Consider the following 21656-nt stretch of genomic DNA (forward strand, 5'->3'; position numbering starts at 1 on the left):
GAGGAGGCAGGCCGGGAGCAGTGCACTGAGCATCCACCCCCTCTCTGCCCTCTCTCTGCCCCTCATCACTATTTGCAATCAGAGGGGGCGAGGCGTGGTGGAACTTTATCTTCACCCCTGTCTCGACCCACCCATTGCAAACGGTGGCGAGGGGTGGAGAGGGGGTGGGAGCTCAGTTCACTGCTCCGAGCCGGGCCCGCCTCCTCCCCCAGCAGGGAGGGACAGCGTATATCGGCCGGGCGTGAAAATCTGACCGATATACGCATGTCAGAATAAGCCCTTAAAATGATATACAATGCATTGTACTGGAGTACAAATTGTATGGCATGAGAGTGCAATGATTTTTTTTTCACTGCCAGTGCAAATAATGGGCGATTCTTGCCAAAAATATGATATGCTGCAATTTTTCTCTTTTTAACTATATGTGCAAGAGTAAAATTGTTCATGTGAATTAACCCTTTAAAATTCATGGATTCTCTTCACATGTGAGTTCTATCCCTCTTGCAATCGGACAGAAGTCTGCGTGAAAATCGTTCATAAAAATACAGACTTAAAATTTGGTATGACAATCATCATACTTACCCCCAGAATCAGGGCTTATTCAGATGAGCGCATGCATAAATACGTTCACCGGTATGGAGCGTAGCAGATCGATCGTTTTTTTGGAGATCAAAAGCCAGTTCACACGCTCACATGTTACACCCCTCCTGGGAAATAGAAAAGCAATTAAATGCCTAATTAGGGCCCGCTGTCTTCTTTTCTCTCGGTTGTATGCAGGGAAACTCCCCCCCCCCCCCCCCTCCCTTTTTGGAGCTGTCATAGACTCCTATGGCAGCTCTCTGCGTAATACGGGCAAAAATTGAGTAGGTCCTACCTTTTCTCGGTCGAAGATTTTGTGGGGAAAAATGCGTACATCTGAACAAATCTGTTGCGTTCTACTGGCTCTTCCCCATGAGCATAGGTATTTTTGCGTGCACCCACTGGCGCCATAAAAACGCGTGTGCGGGCGCACAAATCAAACATTTGTTATGCATATACACCGAGGCCGCAATGCTGTTACCTCCCCTTCCCTCCCCCTTGCCGGTTCACTTCCTCTCTCCTTCCCTCCGGCTGTTTGTGATGGAAGTGGGTGGGATAAGGGCAGAAAAAAGCACCCGTCTCTTGTCCCCAGCTAACAATAGGAGGGGTGGAGCTTAGCCCCATCCCTGCCCCGCCCCTCCCATTGCAAACAGCCAGAGGGCAGGACAGAAGGGGGAGGGATTTTAGCAATCACACTTCTAAACTCCCTCCCACTTCCCTTCTCCAGCCAATGTCATTAGCTCCCATAGGAGTCAATGCAGCTGCCGCCACCGACGTAAGGGCGCCCAAACAGGCGCTTTTGCGCTGCAGAGATACGCCAAGTCTATGCAACGGCCGACATATTCTGGGCACAAAGATAGTTCCAGGACTATCTTAGCTGCCCGGTCCTATTTTTGCCATCCGGGCGTTTTTATGCTACGGGAATACACCTGTGTGATCTGATGCATTTGAATCCAAGGCATCAGATGGCAGCATATATCGGCCGGCTGTGAAAACGGAGGCTGATATACCCTCATGCGAATAAGCCCTCAGGGTGAGATTTTCAAATGGGGATATGTCTCCACAAATGCATTCATCTGAACCCGGCCTCAAAGGGAGTCTATCAGCTGGAACAAGCTGTCCAGACTGCAGGCACGATGTTGTAGAGCAGGAGGAGCTGAGAAGACTGATATATAGTTTTATGGGGAACGATTCAGTGTAACTTGTATTATATTCATTTATATCTCTGCTCATTCTGAGCTGAACATTCCAATGGGCGGAGCCATCAGTGATTGACAGCTCCCCCTGCATGTACAGTCATACGCAGCTGTCAATCACCGATAGCTCCGCCCATTGGACTGTAAAACGTATCGCAAAACTCAGTCGAGAATATCATTTGTGTGAATAAGCCCTAAGCAGTACAGCCGTGCACCACACACAAAAAAAAAATCTATAAAACTTGGTATCCTCTTCATCGTACTGACCCACAGAATAAACATACCGCCTTTTTTACCCCACCCATAAAATTGCTGTTTTTTTCCCATCTCACCCCACTCAGAAATGTGTAAACATTTTCCAATACATTAGATTGTACTATTGAAAAATACAACTCATCCCAAAAAAGACAAGCGTGTGCCTATGTCGCCGGAAGAAAAAACAAAAAAAAGTTTTTTTGGGTTTTTTTTAAAGTGGGGATGGAAAAATGAAAATGAAAAAAATGAAAAAGGGCTCCAGCAGGAAAGGGTTATTAAAATTTTTCGAATTTAGTAAAATTTGGACGCGACGACTCGCCAGAATTCATATATCCTATTTAATGTATAGAACGCGTATACGTTATTTCTTTATTGCAGTTTTATTTCGCACCTGCTGTGTGGTGTTCAGGATGAGGACTGGATGTGGGATGTGAGATACTCATCAGTAGTGTGATGTGCTTGCAGGGTAGCAGGGAGGGGGAGAATTGCTAAGTGAGATGGGGAGGGAGGAGACTGCCTGCCTGGCTACTGAGCACTGAAGTCTTATTTCCCAGTTCTCTTCCACACAGCAGAGCGGCATGCAGGACTTCTGCTTTTACTGGCATCTGGATGTTAGAGGCACAGTCACTACTGGAGATTTCCATTGCGGGATAAAGGGAAGCGTGGTAGCATCCCTAGTCCAGCCCCATTCTGTGGGAGGCAAAATCCTTGTGCAGTTGGATATATAAGATGTAGGATGCTCCCCGTTTCAAGAATCAAGCGACAGCCCTTTCTCTGGCCGGTGAATCCTGAACCAGCTCCCTGGATTTGTATGGTCCCAGATACACCTGGTGTCTTTCGGATAGGTGCGGCGCCCCCTCCATTTATTGTATCCTGCCCTCACCCATCTCCTTTGCTGCAAGGGGTACCTGCCTGGCAAGTCCCTTGCGACCCCTTCCTACCTTTGATGTCAGTGCCCACTGCACCAGAGCCTGCTGTTCACCAGTTTCCTTTGGCAAATGGGCAGGTAAAAATCCCCTTAGTCTCAATATGCATGATTTGCAATCTAATAGGTATCTGTATACAAAATATCAATTCTAACCCATGGTGTGGTATATACACGGATGATATTTCACATAGGATCACACATTGGATATCATTCCATACATGTACCTTTAATCGATCCTGTCATTTATTTATTTATTTCATTTGAAATTAGTTGGATGCACTAATTTTTTTTTGCATTAAGAGGTTTCTGTATCCTTAAGACCTTGTTATTTCATCCTCAAGTGGTTACAATAAAACATCCTATATTTATACACCGTATTTACAAATATGTAACAGGTCATTTCGATACATTTGGTTTAGATACAGAATTCAGATAACAGTTTCTAATAGTTTCTTTCTCTCCGCACTCAATTAGGAATTCAAATGATATCTGATGTAGCAGAGCTGAGTTTGTCATTAAAAGTGGTTTTTTTTTAGGCACTGTGATACTGTAAGTCACTACTTACTTCCAGTCCTAAGGAAAACAGTGGGAAAGATTCATTAATACTATCCTAAAAGAAGGCAGAATATAAAAGTAGACAAGTTGGATAACAAATATGCACCAAAATCTGTCAGAGTGGTCCATGCTGTGTGATAGATTTAGTACTTGTTAGCACATTTACTTCACACCGGGGTTTTGCTCCGAAAATCTGGAGCATTATTCCTGCTCTAAAAAAACTGGAGCATTATAATAAATTTGTAGAATTAAAATAAATTATTACTTAATACATTTGGTAGATTTTGCGACTACATTAAGCCACACCCCCTTTACAAAACTGTCGAAATTACATAATAAATGTAGCCGTGTGCCTTTTTTTTTTTGCCCATTTGAGACAGAATTCTGGTGCGGTTGGATTAATAAATTTGCCCCGTTAAGACATCATGATGGGTTCAACCTCATAACAAACTGAGCTCTGCTGCATCTGTACTTATAGTGACAATTTACGCCGGGTTTGCAGATGCTCTTCCTAACAGCTCCCCAGTATCAGTCTTGAGGAATTCAGCAGCTCCTTGGAGTCACACAGAGAACACTTGTGTACAATGAGAGCCACAATATTAAACTATCCATCAAGGCAAACTCTCTACATCTCTGCTCACAGTCTTAGCTGTGGACCTGGGTGCTCTCAGGGTTAGTTTTTATCATTCCATTACTTTGGTTAAAAATATATAAAATTATGGCCAAAATCTTGCATGATAACCAAAAAGTGACTACACACTAAAAATACAGTAATGCTACATTTCGGGAAAGGCTTCCTGTTTTCTTTTTTACGCTTTGAAGTGTTAACTATGTTTGGTTTAAATGCTTTCATATGACTTGTCATACTAACAAATGACCACTAGAGGATCCCAGACCCCAAAATATTCTTTTATGTGTTCAATATGGTTTTCTACAGTCAACAGACTACGGTATATACATACAGATGAAGCAGAGCTGAATTTGTCAGTTCACTTTTTCATGTTTGTGAATCTAGTTAAAGGGGTTTTCCGACAGCAAAAAAAAATATATATATATATTGGGAGGGAATAGGCTGAAATTAAACATAAGCCAAAGCCATACTCCTTGCTAGGAGGTCCTTCCCTATCCTGCACAGGAGCTCCGGTCCTCATCGTTCCGGTTCTGCATCACGTGCCGTTCGTTGAGCGCATGACCACTCAGCTTAAGGTAAACTTCAACGGTGACATCGCCGTGAACGCCACGTGACCTCTGAAGCCTGGGATTGCCTGAGCAGTCATGTGCACAATGAACAGCATATAACTTATGAAGCTTCTTCAGGGACCAGAGGGACAAGGACCAGGGCTCCTGTGCTGGACCCGGGGGGGCTTTGAGTGGTCAGTATGTTTTTGTTTTTTTTCATTGTAACCCATTCTCTGTCCATAATTTTTTTTTTTACTCTTGAAGCGCCCCTTTAATACTCCAAGGTAATAGGTTTACGTGCAGTCCTCTGTCAAACATGCCAAGCAACAAACTCAGTTCAACTACACATTGTAACTTATTTGTGTATATAGTAGTTCACCAGAAATCATCCACAGAGTCAATGATGAAAATCTACCCTACTGGGTAAATAGGAGTTGGTAGGTGATTGGTCAGGCTTATGTAAGCATATATCCTGGACAGCAGACCTCAGGGGCCATGGCTACCCAGATAATATTAGTTCTTAGTGCCAGGGGTTGTTGGCGTCCCTTGGCACTTAAAGCACATGACCCACCGGCATACTAACTGTGCCCTTTGACAAAGTATATAGTGTTCTATGTGTTCATGCTGTACCTGAATGCAAGCTAGCCCCATTATACATCAACACTGACAGCAGTATTCTAGAAATCCCATTACTACAATCTCCGATGGTTGATAATAGTTTGCATTCAATAGGTTCAAAAGACAGAATGTTGTATCCCTTTAAAGAGCTATTTCCTACCTATTTCCAAGGTAGTTGTGCAGTGAATGATCTGCAGCCGACCACCCCTGTTCCAACTTATACTATGTATTCTGGGCATCTTCTTTGACAAGACCATACCCTAGAAGATTCTTTGAGGAGACCATTCCCCTAGAAGATTACTTTGCTTTGTACCATTGATAGGTCATCTTAATGAGGTTTCACAATTCTGTACATATTAGTCTGCAAGTGATTGAGTAAATGTATTCAAGTCACAGTGCATAGTAGATTCCTAAGGGGTTGGGGACAGCGTTGTATGAATTAACTGCTATACGCTGACTGCAAATGTTTAGCCCATAAGGACCAAGTCTGTATTATGGACCTGTGTTAGATGGATCCTAATATAGTGCCTATATGCAGATTATCACATGCTGTATTATAGAGGTCTTACAGAGAAGTAGTGCTTTGGTGAAGAATACGGTGCCAATATATGACAGCACTAGAACTATCTATGGGCCAGTGATATGGTAGTGACATACAGGATTTGTGCACACAGCTTTGCCATGTGCAAGGGTGTGTAGAGATAGCTAAATATATGCAAACTTGGGTGGACATCCTTTTATTGATCCACAAAGATGTCATTCTCCGCCCATTAGAGGATAGTTTTCTAAAATGTTAACCCCTTGCAATCCAATTTTGGATTCAGGGTTTCCTAGGGGGCTTTCTCTTTCTGCCATTATACAATGGCGCCATCTGCTGGTTAGAGCCAGTACTGCGGTATGGGACATGCTGGAGAGCCCCCCCCCCCCCCCAACAACAGAGCGGCCAGTAATATACAGTAAGAATACCCTGCCGGACGTCTTCCGACATTGGAGCTGCGTACAGCCTTCAATCAGAATGTCTTCAGACGGCAGACAGTGGATTGGAAAGGGTTAAGCTTAAAAGCAAAGCTGGGAAGTAACAGCAACGAGATGGAAATAAGAGAATAGGCTTGCGTGGAATAGGGCAAAGAAGCTGGGGATGAGTCTGATTAGATAATAGTAATTTACATATGAGTGAGAGGTGCTGTGGCAACCTTAAAGTCGACCTGACTTTTCTGGTGACTTTTCCTAATAAGCTGTTGTGTACATGAGGAATAACACTATAACTGGTCATTTTATGACTTGTATCCTGCATTTATTACCAGTTTTCTCCTCCACTGGCTCTATATCTAATTCTCACTTGTCCCTGAGCTGGTGGGAGGAGCCTGCTGAAATGGTGTCTTCTGTATACTTCACACAGAGGACATGGCAGATTCCACTTCCTAAATCTCTGTAACAGTACAGAGTAGTGTAGATGCGATTTCATTAGCTGTAAGACAGTAAATCGCTTACTGCTAACTGCAATAGCCATATTCGTGTTAGTCCCTCTACCTCTGCAGCAGCTTCCTCCTCCCCTTTTACTCCTCCACTCTCTATAGACTTAAATGTGCAGCATACAATATCATCCTCCTCCACATCCTGTTACTAGAAACAGACTTCACTTGACAATAGGCAGTGGACAGCAAAGGAGACCCCCTAGTGGCCAGCACTTCAGAGCAATATTTCAGCACAAAAATGTATTTTGGGTAAATAAAGGAATTTGCACTTTTTCTAGTTATCACACTGAGGCCAATCTCACACACGCTGCTTTTTACCGCAATTAGTGCAGCGTGCCGAGCGCTGCGGGACAATGCCGCCATTGGTTTCAATGACTTCTCGCAGACATGTGTTGGTATGCGGCATTTCAAACGTCACAGTTTTTGAGTGCTGTCTGTTCTATTTTTGAAGCTTTTAGTGCTCCTTAACGCGCCTCCTCACCCATTACAATGATGGGGTGCGTTAAAAAGCGCTGTCAAATATTGTGGTATGCATTCAAGAATGCCACTCCAAATTGCGGTAAGAATGCTGGGATTTTGAGTGGTGTTTTCTGAACGTATGTGTGAGAGTGGCCCGACTATCACATATGCACAAGTTTGTAAACAGAATTAATAAGCATTTAACACATCTAACAACAAGAATAAATTGTGTTTTTCCAAGTAATGCAGGACGCTTCTTCCCACAGTATAATTTCTTTGCCACCATGTAGATTTCCCTGTAAAGTTTATCACATTTTAAAGCACTGACATATATATTCTGTGTCAAAAACAGAAGAAGTTGTCGTTTTGCTGCAAAACTCGGCATGCAGTTCCATCTCAGGCAGATATACTAATGATGAGAGTTGTGGAGTGATTAGATGAACGGTCTTGTCACCGGAGGCCCTATAAGTGGTTCCCCTATAAGAGGCTCTCGGAGGTTCCTTGTGTGTAGTGACCTCTTCTTCAGCTTGTGTAGAGCTTGTTGGCCACTAGATGCCTCTACGATGCAGAGAAGAGATTTCACCCCGTTACCAGAGTCTGAGAGGGGCGTATTATTGGGATGTAAGAAGCTGGATGGTCGTATCAACGAACTGTCTGCCAACTGGGCCGTTCTGAACAGACTGTTAGGAGGTGTTTGGACCAGTGGATATGTGAGGGCATACAAGGCAAACGGGCTCAGGACACCCCCTACAGACCACCAGTAAAGAGGAGTGTCTGATCTTCCGACAAGCATGAGCAGCTCCAACTGTTTCATTGTCCGCCATCCAGAGACAGTTGGCGCCATCGTTACACCCTTGTGTCTGTCGGAACCATTTGCAAGTGCTTGGCTAAAGGACATTTGGTCTCACTGTGCCAATTACGCGTACTGCCTTAGACACCCACTGTCGCCTCCATTTGCAGTGGTGTCAGTAACCGGCAAAACTTGACTGCTACAGAGTGGAACTGGGTTGTCTTCAGCAATGAATCGAGGTTTAGTTTGAGCTCTGATGACGACCATATTCGTGTCTGGAGACCTTAGGGTGAGCGCCTCAATCCTGGCTTTGCTGTGGAGCAGCACACTGCCCCCACTGCTGGTGTGATGGTCTGGGGGACCATCGCATACGACAGTTATTGCAACTTCCAAGAGGCATTTTCCAGCAGGATAGCACTCCGCAGTACAAACAAGGGGGTCACAGGAATGTCCCCTCAACATTGTCACACTTCCGTAGCCACCCATTAACCAGATTTATCACCAATAATGCATGTATGGGACATCTGGTGGGCCAACTTCAACAGCCTATGGATTTGTACAATTTAGAGGCTCAATTACAGCAAATGTTAATCGATATGCTGCAGGATACTGTTACGTGTGCTGCTGGGATCTGTAGTTCTAAGCTTCCTAGCAGCACAGCACTCTCAGGGTTAATGATTGAGTTGGCTGGGTGTGGTACTTCCTGCTAGCCAATCTTCTGGGTCTGTGCTCACATATAAACCCAGCTCCTGGTCAGTCTCTATCTGGTGTTTAGGGTGAGCAGTCATGAATTCTTGTCTGTTGAATTTTGCTGTGTGATCTGTGTCTTGCTGGTTCATGTTTGTTTGTTTGTTTATATTCTGTCAGTTTTGTGTTAGTTTACTGTGTGACCTGCTATCTGTGTCCTGCCCTGTCGCAGCATTCTGTGTGAACTGTGTCCGGTTCTGTTGGACTCCTGGTTAGTGTAGGGACTAGCGGTATAACCAGGAGCCGTGAAGTGGCCTGCTAGCTTCCACGTCTTATACAAAATATCAACTAATACCTGGTATTTATATTCAGCTTCCTATCTGCTATTAGTGTTTGCATTGTTGCTGCTGTATGCTGTGTATTCTGGCTCTGTGTGTCCTGTTGTTTAGTCCCTGTCATGTGGCATGTAAATGCGTCCTGTTCTGGTGCGTGGCTCCTAGGATCAGCTAGGGCCCAGATCTGTAGACCGCTGGGTTGCCCTTATTAAGGCAATGTCCCCGCTTAGGTAGGGCCAGGTCAACCTCCCGATAGCACAGGGTCAGTTGCTTGAAACCCGTGTGTGTACAAAGTCTGCCTTGGTCAGGATCGTAACATAATGCCCCCCCCCCCCCTGCCACTTACAAAAGGGGGTGCATTATGTTACAATCGTGTGTGAAAACAAGCACGGAAAATTTAATGAAGTCAAGGTTACTTTAGCAGGACTGAGAAATAAAATATGTATACACATATTTTAGAGAAGCGTTAGATTCTCATCAGGCTGCATGTACTGATGCCCCTCTGCAGAATGTGCCACCCCTCCCACTCCCCTCATTTAGGACCTAAAGAATGCTTGTGCCAAATTTCACGCTTGCATGACACCAGGAAGTTACATTACATAGGGGTGTATTTACTTTAGCAATTAGCATTGAATAACCGAGTTGTGACCCCTTTACTTTTCCTATTGAAGACCTAAAGAATGGCCATGCCAAATTTCGTGTTTGTACGACATCGGCAAGTTAGAGAATTAGATTAGGTACATTACATAGGGGTGCCAATACTTTTGCACTTAGCATTGAATAATCGAGTTATGACCCCTTTACTTCTCCTATTTAGGGCCTAAAGAATGATCATACCAAATTTCATATTTGTACGACACTGGGAAGTTAGAGAATTAGTGGAGAGTCAGTCAGTGAGGGCTTTCACACACACACACACACACACACACACACACACATATATATATATATATATATATATATCACTTACTTATATCAATGCTACAATCACACAAAGAAAGTTTCATTACTTTTTTATAACTACTTCTTGGGGGGGATTTTTTTTACAATGTGTGTATAAACTACATGTTGAAATAATATATTTCTAAAATCTAATCAGTTTGATAGTCAAGTATCCATGGTAGTTGTCATAGGAAGAATAGCAGCTGCCACATACCTTTGACAACACTTATCACCTGGTTGTACAAATGATTGGGCATGTTAACTGGGTTTTCCATGCTAAATACTATTGATGTGTAGTGGCCTGTGCTTGTAACTGCAGATGTAGTTCTTTTGAAATCAATGGGGGCTGTGCCTGCAAATACAAGCGCAAGCAACTACACAGGGGTCAGAGCAATAGCTTCCACTCTGACTCCTGTGTGTTGCCGACTAGGACTCCAAGTAGTGGATCCCAGCCGATCAACGATCTTGACCACAGGTCATCAATAGTATTTTGCATGGAAAAACCCTTAAACATGCCCAATCCTATGTACAACCAGTTGATAATTGTTATCAAAAGGTGTCTGGCAGCATGGAAAACCCTTTTAAATCTAACAAGCCAAATCTTAATTTTCTCAACAGTAGACTGGTTAGCAGCACAATTGTTTGGCCAGAAGTGATGACTAATCTTGATCCACTTCCTGTGCTTGGTGCTCCAAGACAAAGGTCTACGATTTGATTTGAAATTGCTTGATCACATAAACTACAGATTATAAAAAGATTAGCCATTTAGATGGATTATGGATAGAGATGAGCGAGCCTACTCGGCCACGCCCATTTTTCGCCCGAGCACCGCGATTTTCGAGTACTTCCGTACTCGGGCGAAAAGATTCGGGGGGCGCCGTGGGTGAGTGGGGGGTTGCAGCGGGGAGTGGGGTTGGGGAGGGAAAGAGAGAGGGCTCCCCCCTGTTCCCCGCTGCTACCCCCTGCGCTGCCACGCCTCCCCCCGCCCCCCGGCGCCCCCCAAATCTTTTCACCCGAGTATTGAAGTACTCGAAAATCGCGGTGCTCGATCGAGTAAATACTCGAAACGAGTACGTTCGCTCATCTCTAATTATAGATTATTTTATGACTATGTTACAGAATGTTGGGATGTCCTTGAGCATGAAATGGAAAGCTTTGGTGAAGGCATAGAGATTATGTGCACTGGGAGCCTATTCTAACGAAGCATAAGGTATCCATGGGTAAGGCTACATAGGGCAGCATTGACATGAATATTGTGGCATGTGACTGTAGTATTCATATTCATTGTAACGGCTGCATGGTTTGGCGGGTAACACCAATATCTGTAAAATCGTGTAACTGTCGTGTAGTGATGTAGGATTCAGGATACAACGCAGCAGATGGAGTAACCAAACTGTACAATATTTATTTAGAAATAATGGAATAAAAGTGAACAATGTAATAAAAATAACTATGGAATTAAACATATACCTTTGGATACGTATGTGCTATCTACTTTTAATTAAAACGGGAAAAATAATACCTTTTGAGCAATCTGTAGTAATAGCTCATTAAAAAAAAATCTATAGCTCTCATTTAATATTGATATTGACCCAGAGAAATACAGATTAGAAAATGTAATGCACAACTTCCCTTTTGGGGTTAAAACTCCTCCACCTCCAATGTTGTTGACTGTCCAACTTGCAAAATATCTCAGTCCACAAACTAGAGGGATTCAGAAGTTATCTCCTTGGCAACAGTGCAATTCACTCAAATCAGTCTTTATCCCCTGCAGCAAGCCTATTTCTAGTGTGCACACCCCATGTCCTTTGAGACCGACCTCACTTACAGTTTGTTGTGTTGAGCTCGCAGCTTCTACCCACCCCAGGGGTTTTAAGCATTGATTGGGGGTTGGTAGTGCTCCTCTCTGCTCCTCCCTCAGTTTCTTTGTCTGTCTCTTCTCCAACTCAGGGACAAAGTATGCTGCTCTCTCTCGTCCTTAGACAGCTCTGTGAACCATCTCTAGGACCTTCTTTCCAGTTCTGGCAAAGCACAGCTGGCAGCTTGGTAGTCTCTCCTCACTAGCCCTGTTCTTCTTATCCTCACAGCCAGAAGTCTTTCCTTTCTCTGTCCAGCCTTTGCTCACATCACTATGCAGCAAGAATTTGTCTTTTTTATATCAGAGCATTCACCATTCATCATCAATCCAGTGAGAATGCTCAGTTTTCTTGTGCCAAACTTTGCTGTAAATTTTGACGCATGCAGCAATTCTGGTGCAATTTTTGGCGCATCCTCTCAGATCAACTACATAGCAGCAATCAACTTACAGCACACATGTGGTTTTTGGATGAATGCTGGCCATGTCATGGCTACCCCATGAGGCCTTATACTTAAAGAACTAGAATTTAAATCAAAACTGAGTGAAAAAGACCCATGTGATACCCCTCCTTTTATTAAAGGGATTAAATTCACATAGGTGAGAAAAAATGTGCAAAGACGTAACTCACAGAAAAAGAAGCCAAATATGCATCCCCTGTTACATTGCAGGGCAGGCTCAATCACCATGTTCCCTGATAGCATGCAGAGATCCAGATTACAATTGTTTAGTACAGGCTAGAATGCAGCCACACACCTCAAACCAAATTGGGGCAGAGTTGGGGTGACTGCAGACAAAATAGTCTGCACATGTGAACCGATACCAAAGATGTCAGCCATAGATAAGTGTGCCACACTATACAGGATTACAACCCATGTTGGCTCCCTCTACATCTATAGTGAAAAAAAATACTGATAAATGCGGGTGTTAGCATTTTGGCCAAAACACATAAGCTGATGTGCCACGGCAAGGCCACCATGCATATGTCAGAACCGACACTATCTCACTATTAACTAGATTAGAATCACCGAGGTGAGAGAAAAAATGCACAAAGACATAACTCACAGAAAAAGAAGCCAAATATGCATCTCCTGATACATTGCAGGGCAGGCTCAATCACCATGTTTCCTGATGGCATGCACAGGATGGGGAATTAAAGGGGTTGTCCCGCGAAACAAAGTGGGGGTATACACTTCTGTATGGCCATATTAATGCACTTTGTAATGTACATTGTGCATTAATTATGAGCCATACAGAAGTTATTCACTTACCTGTTCCGTTGCTAGCGTCCTCGTCTCCATGGTGCCGTCTAATTTTCAGCGTCTAATCGCCCGATTAGACGCGCTTGCGCAGTCCGGTCTTCTTCCTTTCTGAATGGGGCCGCTCGTGCCGGAGAGCGGCTCCTCGTAGCTCCGCCCCGTCACGTGCCGATTCCAGCCAATCAGGAGGCTGGAATCGGCAATGGACCGCACAGAAGACCTGCGGTCCACGGAGGGTGAAGATCCCGGCGGCCATCTTCGCAAGGTAAGTAAGAAGTCACCGGAGCGCGGGGATTCAGGTAAGCACTATCCGGTTTTTTGTTTTAACCCCTGCATCGGGTTTGTCTCGCGCCGAACGGGGGGGCTATTGAAAAAAAAAAAAAAAACGTTTCGGCGCGGGACAACCCCTTTAAGGCATGAATGCTGGGGTCTGACATTGGGACCCCCAACAATCATGAGATTGGGTGGGGTTTGTGAATCCCCTTGTGAATGGAGTAATGTAGTCCATGCTCAATAGCTGCTCCATTCACTTCTGTGGAACAGGGGGAGATTGATGCGCTCAACAACAGATATAGGAAAGTTTAATTTGACTTTTAATGCGTTAAGATAACTTTCATGCCAAAATGTATAAGCCTTTTCAATAGCTTTTTAATGGCTTTGATGTGCTAATATAATGTAGCAATAGCTTTTTTGCCGTATTAAGAGATGATAACAATAGCTTTTTAGTTGCTAGAGAATTGATAACATGCTGCAGAAAGTTATTACAGTCAAGTAAAACTTTTCTACCTTCGTACCTCCGTTTGTGTCATAAAAGAGAATGAAGGGGGCATCGAACTTGTACACCGTTGCTCCATTCACATGGTCAGTGGGGATCCGAGGTCGAACATTTATCTCCTGTCCTGTGGATAGGTGACAAATGTCTTTAGTGGAAAAAACCCTTTAATAAGTGGCCATTGTGTTGTTACATAGGTCAGATAGTCAAGTATTTGCATCTTGGTAAATATAATTCCCTATAAAATAACAAATATGGGGCATATTTTATTAGAACTGCACATTGTGGTGTTCCTCTGTCACTCCTCTTGGAAATTTACAACTAAATTGACAATTCGGCATTACAATTCACCTTGGTAATGCGGCATTACCCTAAAAAGAATCCCATACTGTGACTATGTAGAGACTAATCCATTATTAAAAATGCATATGGAATGCCCATACATACAACCTATAGGTGCTGCTTTAGTGGAACCCTTGGACTTATACGTTATATCGCCACATCTGTAGCGCCTCTATATTGGATACAAGATGTGATACGGGTAGGCATGGAGGCTCTAGTACCCTGTTGTATCGCCGCTAGCTGGGATACAAGATGTGATACTAGCGGGCATGGAGGCTCTAGTACCCTGTTGTATCACCTCTAGCTTGGATATAAGATGTGATACAGGTGGGCATGTAGGCTCTAGTACCCTGTTGTATCACCTCTAGCTTGGATACAAGATGTGATACAGGCGAGCATGGAGGCTCTAGTACCACCTCTAGCTTGGATACAGGATGTGATACAGGTAGTCATGGAGGCTCTAGTACCCTGTTGTACCCCCTTTAGCTTGGATACATGATGTGATACTGGCGGGCATGAAGGCTTTAGTACCCTGTTGTATCGCCTCTAGCTTGAATACAAGATGTGATACAGGTGGGCATGGAGGCTCTAGTACCCTGTTGTACCGCCTCTAGCTTGGATACAAGATGTGATACAGGTGGGCAAGGAGGCTCTGGTACCCTGTTGTATCGCATCTAGCTTGGATACAAGATGTGATACGGGCGGGCATGGAGGCTCTAGTACCCTGTTGTACCACCTCTAGCTTAGATACAAGATGTGATGTGGACGGGTATGGAGGCTCTAGTACCCTGTTGTACCACCTCTAGCTTGGATACAAGATGTGATACGGGCGGGCATGGAGGCTCTAGTACCCTGTTGTATCACATCTAGATTGGATACAAGATGTAATAAAGGCAGGCATGGAGGCTCTAGTACCCTGTTGTACCACCTTTAGCTTGGATACAAGATGTGATATGGGCGGGTATGGAGGCTCTAGTACCCTGTTGTACCACCTCTAACCTGGATACAAGATGTGATACGGGTGGGCATGGAAGCATTCGTACCCTGTTGTATTGTCAAAATCGAGGCAGCAAAAAATACACGTCAGATTCTGCCTTTACTCTAAGGTCTCATGCTCATAGCAGGACATATTCAGGGGACTGTGCGCCACCTTCAATATACGGTGCCCTGAGTCTGTGTTCCCTTATCACATAGTGCCCCTAGGGAAGAATACACCTGTAATATGGCATCTGATGGAATAGTGCATGATTTTTCTTCCAGAAGAAAGACTCAATATGTAATTGAAGGCAAACAGAGCTAAAGTATGAACTCATAGAGGTCTATTATGGCTCCTTGCAACTCGGAGGCTCTATGGAGCTGTAATACGGCCCTATGTATGAGGCCCATCTGTGGTGGCTGTGGACAGAGAGTGAGAGCTGCCAGAGCCATATTATATTAATAGACTGGCATTTATTGGTCATATGAGGTAAAGCAATGCGTTTTATTTTCTGTGAGAGCTGCACTTTTATGTTTTACAATTAAGCAGTTATGTTACTAATAGGATATTGGCAAACATCTGCTGGCAGTGCAGCATCTGCAACATCTGTACTTATTTGTGTTTGCAATTCAATTCTGTATATTGTTACTCACTATCAGCATCTGTTTTTATGTCTTACCATTGAAAATGCATTTTTTGCACTAAATGTCCCAAAATATTTTTCTTTATCTAACCATAAAAGAGTTTCGATACGACATGTGTCTGTCCTAAAGTGTCAATTATTGTAGGATCTTAAAAGCTATGTGTTGGGGGTTGGTGAAGAAGGTCCAGAAGATAGAGAGCAGAGAAAGCTACTAATACAAAGGGTTGTATGACAACTCCGGGGATGGTAGAGGAGAGCAGAGAAAGCTACTAATACAAAGGACTGTATGACAATGCCGGGGATGGTAGAGGAGAGCAGAGAAAGCTACTAATACAAAGGACTGTATGACAGTGCTGGAGGATGATGGAGAAGAACAGGAGGACAAAGAGCAGAGAAAGCTACTATTACAGAGGGCTGTAATTCACTCTGGGTGAATTTTCTGATCAATAGGGAGTGCCCCAAAGAATTGGTGGAACAGCAGACTCTGTCACAAGAGGTGTAAAAATATATAGCTGTTGAATAATAATAATAATAATCTTTATTTGTATAGCGCCAACATATTCTGCAGCACGTATAGAGACAGGGGGAATACAGAAAGTCAAAAGTACAAAAATTACAGAACTACGGTTACATGTAGTAATCAGTTGATGGAAACAATAGGGGTGAGGGTCCTGCTCTAACTAGCTTACATATTACAAATAATGGAGTGATACAGAAAGTAAAGGGGCTGGAGATGTACACAGTATGGCGAGGTGGAGAGTGAGGGATGCTATACACATAAACAATGGTCAGACATTTAGCCATGTGACTGCAGAATCGGTTTGACTACAAGAGCAGTTGATGATGGCTAGCAAGGATTGCAGTCAGTAGGTCAGGGAGCATGTTATCATGCGGCATACAGAGGGATTTGGTTTAGGAGATGTGGTATGCCTCCCTGAAGAGGTGCGTTTTTAGGGCACGCCTGAAGTTTTGTGAGTCCTGGATTGCCTAGATAGCCTTTGGTAGCGCATTCCAGAGGACTGGTGTTGCTCTGGAGAAGTCTTGGAGGCGGGAATGAGAAGTTCGAATTAGAGGGGCACGCAGTCTAGTTTCATTAGCAGAGCTGAGAGCCCAGGCGGGGTGATGGATTGAGATGAGAGAGGCAATGTAGGTGGTGCTGCGCTGTGGAGTGCTTTATGGATGAAGGTAGTGAGTTTAAATTGAATTCTGTATTTTACGGGCAGCCAGTGCAGTGTTGAATGAACTCACCCGGCGTAACAGAGTCACCCTTGCTGGAGGGTGCTCTGGTACGTCCCCGATCCTGGTGTGCAAATATATTAATTATATACACTGGTCCACAGGACATCCACTTTTAGGAGAGCATCAATTCAGGGGGTATCGGAGGATAAAAGGTAGACATAGAATTGCTCAAAGCCTATAGAAAAAAATCCCAGCGCTCCAGATAATACAAAAATGGCATATACAAAGTGAAGAACTTACTTCACTGTGGTGCCCCAGATGAGTGCACCCCTAATCCAGTATAGCTTTCTACTATCCACTCAAGATTAGGTAGAAATCAGTTGATTAAGGACTCTATATAATCCAGGGACAGGTCCTTTATTCAGAGAGGTAATGCAATGTGTTTTGGCTTACTTTCTTTAGCTGTAAGCCGAGAGGATGAGCTAGAAGGAAAGATAGCTGTGTACTACTGAGTGGGCATGGTTACGCTACACAGACTCTGAAAGAAGAAGGAGACGCTGAGCCTGTGCATGTTCGAGAGAGACCAGCTGATCAATGCTGTGAACACCCCTAGCGAGAAACTTGAATGTAAAAGAGCCTGCAAAACAATTTTGAGTCTTTCTAAGTGCATGAGAAGGAAAACTCAATGCACCCCCCCCCCCCCCCCCACAGATATTAGGACAACTTAGTTAGATATGTGTGTATTGATTTTGCATGCACAAAGGTTTCCATAGCCTTTACATGTGCAGGTAAAGGGTTTTTTTACTCCTTTAGTTTATCAACATATAGCAAAGTCTGCATGCCATGTAAAGTGATTGCGTATTAAACTACATTTCCAAGCTTTCTCATCTCTCTAACTTAGAACAATGCACTCATCACTGTGTATTCCGTCTGCTCCATAGTAAAAATTGGAATTAGGCCCCAATTCTGTATGACCACCCTTACCAGCAAGTAAAATCAGAACGTAAAAGGCTTTTGATTATTTGATCTTTAGTGTGTGACATCTGACTTTTCTTAATGCACAGGGGTAATGCGTACAGTGATGTCACAACGTATATGTAATGCACACAGTGATGTCACAGCATATACATTGAATAGTACACACAGTGATGTCACAGCATATATATAATACATATAGTGATGTCACAGCATATATAATAGATAATACACAGTGATGTCACAGCGTGGACATATTATACACAGTGATGTCATAGGCAGGGATGCCAACAATAGGGAAATTCCTGCACAGTCAAGAGAAAACAGGGCACTTTTTTCTAGTGTCTGTGAAAAATATTAGATGTATTCATGAATTTTTTGAGGCTATTAGTATTTTTCATAACTGTTTTACAGTTCACAGTAAATGCTAGTACTGAGTTCATATCAGTATGTGACCTACAAACATGGATGTATGTAGCATTAGCATTCAGTATGATTTTCCAATGTGTCCATAAAAAACATTGGCTGGTTGTTAATTTTTGGGTAAGTTGCCCAGGAAAATGAACAATTCAGGATGATCACTGTGGTTATAGGAAAGGAATAATCTCCTTAGCAAAAAGTTACAGCTCGTAGACCATGGAAGCAATAATGTTACGGTAGAGAAATAATGCAAGTCTTATTACAAAAGACATAACCAAACACATAAGGCATCCTTCACACGAGCGTATGCGCAATTGCTCATGTGTTAGCGCAACATCTTTGAGTTTTGGACTAGGCTTTTTTGCACACTTCGGATTATCTCACTGCTCTTTTTCTGCCCACAGGCATTTTTTTTGGGGGGGGGGGATCCAGTAGACCATTGGTACAGGGTATATCTTTGCCACTTTCTTCGGGGGCAGCAAAGCACTTTGACCCCATATTTACTATCCACCATGCTTGTATTCAGTAGCGTAGCTAAAGGCTCATGGGACCGGGTGCAAAAGTTTATCTTGGGGCCCCCCAACTTCTCTTAACTCTTTAATGCAGAAGCGTAACTTGAAGCTCCTGGGCCCCAATGCAAAACCTGTAACAGGGCCCCCAACTATAATGGTTTCTTCATAGTACTGGGCTCCCTATATGGAGAAGAGAGGGTTTATGCGCCTCCTAAGGCTCCTGGGCCCAGGTGCAACTGCATCCCCTGCATCCCCTATAGTTACACCAGTGCTTGTATTGCTCTAGAACCATCTTTGTACTCCGTATTACTTAAGATCCGCTCCATGGCAACATCAGTGCCAGAGTACTTCATTACATTTAAGATGCTCAGCTTCACTGCAGGTCCATATGCAAATAAGGAAGATGGAACAATAACTCTGCAGCGCCACCTATTGGATGGCAGCATTCCTGCAAATCAATGTCCGACCCTTCATACAGGTCTATGCAACAATGACTGGGAATTGAAAACCAAGCCAGAGTCCATACACAGATAGCTGTTTCAGGGTGTTTGCCCCTCATCAGTGTGCAGTAGATTTCTGGCTTGGCTAGTGAGGGGCTTATGACGTGAGTCGGGAGGGGTATTGTCATTCCTTAAGGAGCTTAACCAAACCAGAATCCATACACAGTTGGTGAATAAACGTTCTCCTAACTAAATAAATACATTCTTGAGTATGTGAATATTCTTTCATGCCTTCACATGGGCCCTCTTACATAATGATGTCAAAGTACAGAAATAATGCTCATAATGATGTCAGAGTGCAGGAATAATGTTCAGAATGAATGATGTCACAGTACAGAAACAATGCTCATAATATTGCCACAGTGCAGGAATAATGCACAGTATGATGTCATAATGTAGAAATAATGTTCATAATGATGTCAGAGTAGAAGAATAATGCACATAATGAAGTTATAAAACAGGAACAATGCTCATAATGATGCCAAAGTACATTAATAATGCAGAACATGATGCCACGGTAGAGGAATCATGCACATAACAGCATCATAATACAAGAATAATGCACAATATGATGTCATACTACATGAATAATGCTCATAATGATGTCTTAACACTCAGAAAGTGCTTGTAATGATGTCACAGTAAAAGAATAATTCACATATTACTCACAGTTAAGCCTATGGCAGAAACGCTGCTACACATTACCCAGCCCAGCCAGGGAATACTTTTAGAAATAACTGTGAGTCTTTTTCATTCAAGTCTATCAAAGTTATCAAAACAGGTCAACATACCAGTTCCCAATAGGTGGGGTTCTAAAGATGGAACCCCCCATTTATAAGATATTTACGGCATATCCTGTGCCTAGAAAGATAAAATACTAGGTGTCGTCCATAGTACAGGATTTCCAAGGGTGCTTATATCATAAAGGCAGAGCATACAGTTGCTATGAGGCCCTCGGAGAAAGGAAGTCCAGCTCCTGGTTGATCCCATGTCCTTCGCTGCAGAGTAGCAAGAATCTACATGGGTTTGACCCCTGCGGCGGAGCTACATCATTGGCAAACAAGGGATGGGAGATTGGCCCACAGTCCATAGAAACAGCACAGAGGGGTAACATAGTATGTAAATCCAAAAAAGACACATGTCCATCCAGTTCAGCTTATCACCTCCCAATGTTGATCCAGAGGAAGAAGAAATCCCCAATGAGGTAGAAGAAAATGTTCCCCATGGGGCCTTTAGAAGCAAATGTGCACCAGGGGACTTTACCTAACTTGTTGGGAATCGATGTAAAAGTCATGAGACCTGGAAGTAAGCATGTGCAAATTCAAGCATGTCCTTGGAGACAGGAGGATGCTAAGACCAGTAGTTAAGCCTGATCACATTATGGATCACAGCTACGTTGTGCTGACATCCACCTCATTTTTATTTTCCTATCCTCAGGAGAGGTGGTCATCAATAGTTGATCAAAGAGGTACCACCACTCATGATGCCTGCCGATCAGCTGATTTCTGGACCCACTGTTAGTGCAGACAGCAAGTAGATGGCGTTGGCAGCAGTGCAGCAGTCCAGCTTGGTATTGCATTGAATTCAATGGGAGCTGTGCCTGCAGAAACAAACTGGGCCACTGCAATGTTAACAGCACTATCTGCTTCCAGCATTACCAGCACTGACAATGGGCATGGCGATCAGTTGATCTCAAGCGGCAGACCCCACCGATCGCCTGCTGATGACCCATCCTCTTTTAACATGCATACTATTCTATGTACAATATTGAATGCCCCGGACTAATGCCATGTGTTTCCTTTCACAGTGGGTTGGAGGTCATTCTCCTGCATTTGGATTTTCACCTTCTTCAAGTGTAGAGATCATTCCTCTTTTTCCACATGTTTACACGTCCGCCATCCCTCCGCACGCAGGAAAATGTTGGGTTGAAAAGAAAACACCTAATTGCAAGGTAACTATTACTTATTCTTAATGTAACTGCCATGATGCCTCTGGGATGTCAGAACCAGCAACTCTCGGGGCCGCCGTGCCCACACCACCCATCCTGCCACCCGGGTTACAGGAGTGCGGCGTAGGGGAGCCCCGCTTCTAGTGATCTCCCCGGGCCGCTGTAAAACTGGTCGCCGCCGGGTTGCTAGGGAGGCAGCAGGTGCTTCTCTAAGTCCTTGACTACAAAGCATGCTTCCTTGGTAACTGTCTGTGCAGCAAGGCTGGAAGCGTGTCCC

General features: G+C 43.7%; 1 protein-coding gene across 1 annotated transcript in view; it reads left to right on the top strand.

Annotated features, from left to right (window-relative positions):
- The first annotated feature begins 2615 nt into the window (after nt 1–2615).
- The window catches only part of TCERG1L (transcription elongation regulator 1 like), a 256994-nt gene continuing 237953 nt past the window's right edge, over nt 2616–21656 (top strand). Inside the window, exons 1-2 of the mRNA XM_066601194.1 lie at nt 2616–3036; nt 21239–21382. Of these exons, the coding sequence (XP_066457291.1) occupies nt 2767–3036; nt 21239–21382 (414 nt within the window). The 5' untranslated portion in view covers nt 2616–2766. The remainder of the gene's footprint in view (nt 3037–21238; nt 21383–21656) is intronic.

This window comes from Eleutherodactylus coqui, chromosome 4 (assembly GCF_035609145.1).
Source record: "Eleutherodactylus coqui strain aEleCoq1 chromosome 4, aEleCoq1.hap1, whole genome shotgun sequence".
In the NCBI taxonomy this organism is placed as follows: Eukaryota; Metazoa; Chordata; class Amphibia; order Anura; family Eleutherodactylidae; genus Eleutherodactylus; species Eleutherodactylus coqui.